This window comes from Pteropus vampyrus, unplaced genomic scaffold (assembly GCF_000151845.1).
Source record: "Pteropus vampyrus isolate Shadow unplaced genomic scaffold, Pvam_2.0 Scaffold6, whole genome shotgun sequence".
Lineage (NCBI taxonomy): Eukaryota > Metazoa > Chordata > Mammalia > Chiroptera > Pteropodidae > Pteropus > Pteropus vampyrus.
The window spans coordinates 295,396-302,386 of record NW_011888787.1 but is presented as its reverse complement, the minus strand read 5'-3'; the positions used below and the strand labels follow the sequence as shown (position 1 = coordinate 302,386).

Sequence of the window (6,991 nt, the reverse complement as noted above, 5' to 3'; positions counted from 1 at the left end):
AACCTAGTTCAGAGAGTACGAACATGCTGGTTTAGTGATCAAAGCCTTTCGGCTTTTTTTCAGGCTGAGAGAATTAAGCGACTTATTATTTTGTTTTGTGTTTCTGCTGACTTAGATAGTAAAGCTTGTGTTTTGGTAATCTATGATACAGCCGACATACAGCCTCTGTTCATAATCAGTAGTAGTACAATTTCAAAATTATGGTTTCGTGGAAGATAGAAAACATAGCTGTGAAACTACATCACGGTATAATGGAATGAATTCGAGCTAGACGGTCACTTTCCAATACATCTGTTAAGTTGTCTTGAACAAATACTAGACTCTCAGTTTCCTCATTTGTAAAATGACAGGGTTGTCTAAAAGGTCTCTAAGATCTCTTTCAACCTACAAATTCTGAGTTTATAATCTTTCGCATAGCTTGTGACATACAGAAAAAAACTAGAGTACTATAACATGTAAAAGTTAAATGCAATCTACTACTGCGAAGAAAAAAATCTTAACTTCTACCCTTGAGGTAAGATTTTTTTAGGCTCTCTTTTCAAAATCTGCAGGGATGCGGGGGAGAGGGGAATACATTCACTGATGAAATTTCAGCACCAGCCACAGCCGCTGTCAAATCATAGTACAGGAGACTTCCAGGAATGGCACTGAGCAGAGTTCAAGCAATTCCTTCTACAGAAAATCGTAAAAACTAGAAAATCAGTAACAACAAATATTCAAAGCCACTGGAAAATGAACAGACAGAAGTAAAAATTTGAGAAGAGTATCAGGTAACTAACTGCGTGTTTGTGGCTTTCTTGCCTGGGAGTGCTTGCTGGTCAACCACTGCCCACCCTCAGCACCTACTCAAGTGATAAAGTTCAAATTGGCAGAGTAGCTGAAAAATTAAAGGGAAATTTTTGGAAGCAAGAGAAATGCAAAAGGACTGAGGTCTAGAATCTGCGTATCAACTGCCCAAATCCCTGCCTCATCACTGAACAACGCATGAGCAAAGTGAATACCAGGAAGCCTGAGAAAAAGTAGAAACTAGCAAGAGGTCTGCCTTAGAGACACAACTGCCTCTTAATGAGATTCGCAAGTTTGTTGTGCCTTCGAGTGCGTTGCCTGAACTGCGTGTTAGTTGGGCACACGAGTTGGAAGACAGCAAAATTCTTACTGGCTTAAGGTGTCATAAGGTAGAACTCAGGACTGGCCTAGCAGTTAGAAATTTAAGGAGTGTCCCTGGAAACAAAGGGTCAGAGAGAGGGTAAGCCCTAAAATCTGACTAAAATGTTTCCAGAGTCTTTGTTGATCACTAATCTGCTCGGGCTCAGAGGAGACCACCAGTCAGGCTGAGAAATGGGCAGCTGGAAGCTGAAAAACTGAGCAGAGACGTTAGTTGCTGCACACAGTAGGTGTAACAGTTTTATAGTTTCAGTCCAGGTAAGTCAACCGCGTACTAGAGCAAAAAAACATCCTCAAGAAAACAAAACGGATTCCAGAGTCACTACAGCATAATATCTACAATGTCAAGTTTTCAACCAAACTTACTAGACATACAAAGAAACCATGCAACCATATTCAAGATAAAAAGCAATTAGTAGACACTTAACTCCAAATAGGCCCAGATAATAGGTAGCAAATAGACTTGAAAGCAACTATTATAAATACATTCCAAGAAATGAAAGTATAATATAATTAATGAACCAATAAGTTTTCCCCCAAAAGAAATGGATACTATATTCTTAAAAGAAAACGAAAGGAAATTCAAAAGGTAAAAAGTACAGTCACGAAATGAAAATTTTACTAGGTTGGCTTAGCAGAATCGAGATGACAGAAGAAAGAATCAGTGAACTTAAAGCTACATCAACCAAAATTATTCATTCTAAATAATAGAGAGGTAAAAAATCGAAGGAAAAAAAGAAACCAAAGTCTCAGTATGAAAAAATGTCAAGCAGTCCAAAATACTTGTAGTTGGTGTCCTAGAAGAGAAAGAGACAAAAAAAAGTATTTGAAGAAATAATGACCAAACACTTCCCAAATTTGGTGGAAAACATTAATTTATAGATTTAAGAAGCTTAAAGAACCCCAAGTAGGATAAATACAAAACTACACCTGCGTTTGTATAGTCAAACTGTTAAAAGACAAAAATAAAGAAAAAAATCTTGAAAGCAGCAAGAGAAAAATGGTACACATAGGGAAAAAATGAAAAAAGTAATGGTCGTTCAACAAGTTTACAGGATACAAAATAAACATACAAAAATTAACTGCATTTCTAGCAATTAAAAATACAGTACTGATTACAGTCACAAAAGGATGAAATACTTAGGTGTACTTCTAACAAAATATGTATAGGACTTACATGCTGAAAACTATAAACTGAATCAGTCTCTCTGGTTTCAGGCTATCAGAGTCAAGACTGTGGTTTTAGCAGAAGTATAGACACATACATCAATGGAAACAGAATAAAGAACTCAGAAATAGACCAAGAAATGCAGCCAACTAATTTTTTTCAAAGGTGAGATAGCAATTCAGAGGAGGAAAGATAGCCTTTTCAACAAATGGTGCTGGAGCAATTGGACGTGCATAGATTTTTTTAAAAAAAGAATCTTAAGTCTCACATTTTATACAGAAATTAACTCAAAGTGTAAAATATAAAACTTAGGGGAAAAAATAAGAGAAAATATTTGGGACCTGGGGCTAGCAAAGAGTTCTTAGACTTGACGCAAAAAAAAACATAGTCCATAAGAGGAAAAATTGATGAATTGGACTTCATTAAAACTAAAAATTTTGCTCCATGAAAGACACTTTGAAGAGGATAAAAAGACAAGTTACAGACTGGGAGAAAATATTTGCAAACCACATATCTGAGAAAGAACTAGTATCTAAAATACATAAAGAACTTTCAAAACTTGGAGTAAAAAAATAACTCCTCTTAGAAAACGGGCAAAAGACATGCACAGATATTTCATCGTAGGGGGTATACAGATGGCAGTGAAGCACAGGAAGAGATATTTAGCATCATGAATCACTGGAGTGTTTGTTAAAGAACAAAAATTTAACCAAGTAAATTTAAAGATCTTATCGGCTTGATTGAACAATTAATGAATCAGGCAGCATCCTGTCTCATAAATAGAAAGGTGCTGTACAAAATGGAGATTTTTATAGACAGAAGGAGGGTAGGACAAGAAAGTTAAATTATTTCAGGCAAGTGGATTATTTCAGCCAAGGTCACCTTCCCTTACGGGAAAGCAGGGGGTCTTATTAAACAGTTGACCTCACTAGTGCTGGCCAGGAAGTTCTAGACTGATTAGTCTAAAATCCCAGTCCTGGGAGAGGCTGAAACTGCGGTCAGGCTAGATATTGAGTCTTGGTGGAGCTTAGCAAAAGTGACTCCATTTTGGATCTATCGTTTCTTTTTTTAACAAGAGAAATGCAATTAAAACCACAGGATATTATTACCCATCTATTAAAATGACGAATTCATGGCAACACCAAATTCTAGAAAGGATGCAGAGAAACCGCATCACTCATACATTTCTGGTTAGCGTCGAATAGTTTAGTAACTCAGAACAAAGTTTAGCAGTTTCTTCAAAAGCTAAACATGCAACTCCCACACACCCAGCAGTTGCATTCCTGGGCATCTGTGCCAGAGAAGTGAAGACTTTAATGATCACACAAAAACTTGTACACTAACATTTAGAGCAGTTTTACTTATAGTAGCCAAAAATGGAAATAACCCATCTATCTTTTAATAGATGAATGGTTAAAGGGTGGTACATCCATACCACAGAATACGACTGAGTATTATTAAAAAGGAATGAACTTTCAATAGATGAAACAACCTGGATGAATCTCCAGAAAATTCTGCTGAGTGAGAAAAGCCAGTCCACAAAGGTTACCTATTGTATGGGTCTATTTTTGAAATGACAGATGGAAATGGAAAGCAGCTTCATGGTTGCCCGGGTTTAAAGGGGGGCGGAAGTGGGAGGAGGAAAGTGAGCTATTCAGGGGCGACATGAGGGACCCTCGTAGCGATGGAAATGTTCTGTGTTCACCCCCAGGACCAGTTCCCTGGTTGTGAAAACGTTTCCACTGGGGAAAGCGTACACGGGCTCTCTCTCTGTATTATTTTCACAACCACATGCAAATCTACAGTTGCCTCAAAACATTTAATTTGAAAAGAAAAGTCATCGCCGACCTCCCACCAGAAACAGCGGGCTGTCATACTTAAACCGTAGGAGACGTCTTTCAGCCTCTTCACCGCAAAGTGCCACCACCAAACCTCAGCCAAGTGCATCTGCTTTTCCAGATTGTGGGTTTTTAAATGGCGTTCAGCTAATAATAGGTAGGTTCTTGCTCTGGCTGCCCCTGTTATAAAGATGCCCCGATACGGTGATCGTGGTGGCGGCAGCGACGATAGTGAAGAGAAGTTCGCGGGGCAAGTGACCTGCTTCGCGGGTGCCTCACGCTGCTTCTCATTCTTTTCCACCACATCTCAGGAAGTTGGTTGCTGTTACTCTCTCTTTTTAAAATGTACGACTATTTTTCTTCTGCATCCTATTTGGTAAGAGCGAAATTGGTGTAGAGTGAAGCGATCGAATTGAAAGTGAAAGTGAGTTGTTTGCAACAAGGCCACACGTGCCTGTGCAGCCAGCTCTCACCTCTGCACCTCTCTGCCTGTTACGGGCCACAGTCCAGTGTCAGTCACCTTCGCGTTGGCGACTAGCGCCACTCCGCGCCAGCCGCTCCGTGGTGGTGGTACAGACGTTCAAACAAAGGACAAGAGAAATGTCCTCTGTGCTCTCCCCTCCCCCACCCCTACTCCCGTCCTTCAGTCAGCATGACGATGGAAGTGGACTTCAGCTGAGTGGGATACGGCCTCTTCCTTCTTCAGATACTCATTCCAGCTTTCTCAACGATGAAAGTGTGAATACTACGGGTTAAGAGTTCACATAACCGGGTCAGCCTCTTCTTGGTTATCAGCTGCATCTTCCAGTACTGCTAAGTTACAGCGAGCGTGTGTCTCCTTAAAGGGAAAGGCAGAAGGAGCTAAAACTTGGAGCTGTATCCCATTCACTCAGCGTGGGTCATTTTAAAGAGGAAAGGGTTAAGTCAGCGTGGCCAACACACCTAACATTCCTTGTTGTTAATACCGTCTTAGCCGTGGCTTAGAAATTCTAGCCCGTAGGACTGCCATTGGTAATTCGCATTGGTCCCAACCATAAATTCCAGGCCTGCTTCTTCCTCCCCACCACTTCTACCTCTTGTCAGCCAAAACTGACCACCTTGAATTAAATCTTTCTTTAGTCCTACTACTCGATTTTTATAAGACTCATCCTGGTTCATTTTAGGCCTATAGACCTTGACCCATCAGGACCATTTATGCACAAATGGCCTTGGTTTTCCTCCCAAGGACTTTTCTTGATGCCCATGTGGCCTTGAGCGGTGGGTGGGCCGGAACACGCCAGCAGCTGCCGTCGAGGCGATGGTTGTCAACAGACCGAGAGGACAAGAGGAAGGGGTAGTCAGTTCCTGTCGATTTATTCGGTAGTCGGGGGAGACTGGAGTTTGAGGGAGAGTGGCAGTGTTTTTGACGAGTCCAGGTATATGCGATTTTGCTGGGGGTTTTTTCTCCTTTGTCTGCTTTTGGAAAGAAACATTTATTGAATTCCTGCCCTGTACCCAGTGCTTTAGGTGTGCTAGCTATTATTTTTATTCTGTCCTCATGATATGACAGTAATAATTATTCATATCTGTAGAGTGCCGTGTAGTCGACAGCATGACTTGTTAAGTATTCATCGATCCTCACAACCCTCCAGAGATGAGGAAGTGACGACTCCGAGGTCCCACAGCTTCGAATGGCGGAGCCCGTCCTCAGGGTGGTGGCCTACTCCAAACTCTGGGTCCCCCGCCAGGCCACACTGCTTTTGGGCGCGTATGATTTCCCCTCAGCGGGACTCCAGAAGGCGCATCCTCCCTGAACAGCTCCGCACATGACAGGGGCCCTTACAAACGGCAAGGTGGCTGAGAACGGGCTGTGACGCTTCATGCTTCCTCGCTGAAGTGTTTGTTTGCTTGTTTTCACTTTTCCTCTCAGGATGGCAATGACACGGAGAACTATGTTCCAGAAGGGAGAGGTGCATAACAGACCGTCGGGATTCTGGAGAATGATCAAGAGTGTCACCACGTCAGCACCAGGAAGTGAGAGTATCCTCTGCCCCTCTGCTTGGTTCCTTTTTTTTTTTTCCAATTACAGTTGACGGTCACTGTCATGTCAGTTTCAGGCGTACGGCATAGCGGTTAGACATTCACATGCCCGATGCAGTGATCTCCCGGCAAACCTAGCACCCACCTGGCACCATTCATTCTTTTTCCCATCTGCAGACGAGGTTCTGACTGCACCGGAGCCCAGCCAGCTGGGGCTGGCGTAGGAAACGCGGCGTGTGCACAGTCACCTCTCCAGCTCCCCAGACGATCGTAGAATCATAAAACCATTGTCTTCGAGCCGAAGGCTTCTTGACAAGTCAGTCTTTCCATTTTACAGATGAGGAAACTGACTCAGAGAAGCGAAGTCACACAGCGGTTTGTGACAAAGTCAGCACCAGAGCTGTGGTCTCCCCTTCTCAGTTCTTTCCGCTCCGCTGTTACGTTTCTCACCACGAAACACACGGGTCCCTAAAGTGGAGGTTCGTGTACGAGCTGGTAAGGGCCCGTTCCCAAAGCAGCTTCTGCATCTCCGGTGACTTTTTGGTTTAAAGAATCAAGGAAACTGGGCTAATGGATTCTTCTTGGCCCAGCCGGTCGCAGTATTAAACTGATTTCCAAACTGAGTAATCAGATCTCTTTGACTATCAGGCTATTAAGTCAGAACTTTGGGGGCCCAGAGCTGACAGCGTATTCCTGCTTCCTTGTCTGGCCTGAGGGCGTATAAATTCCCTTCTTCAATTGGAGGAGAAGGATATAATCTGTTCTTGCTGTAAATTACGACATAACTTTCTGTGTCAAATGC

General features: G+C 42.4%; 1 protein-coding gene across 3 annotated transcripts in view; it reads left to right on the top strand.

The window, feature by feature from the left end:
- Nucleotides 1–6,991, top strand: part of LOC105296235 (Golgi pH regulator) — a 42,076-nt gene that overhangs the window by 25,378 nt on the left and 9,707 nt on the right. For all 3 annotated transcript variants that reach the window (XM_011366232.2, XM_023535205.1, XM_023535204.1), the window contains one exon: nt 6,080–6,189. In XM_011366232.2, coding sequence (XP_011364534.1) covers nt 6,080–6,189 — 110 coding nt within the window. The remainder of the gene's footprint in view (nt 1–6,079; nt 6,190–6,991) is intronic.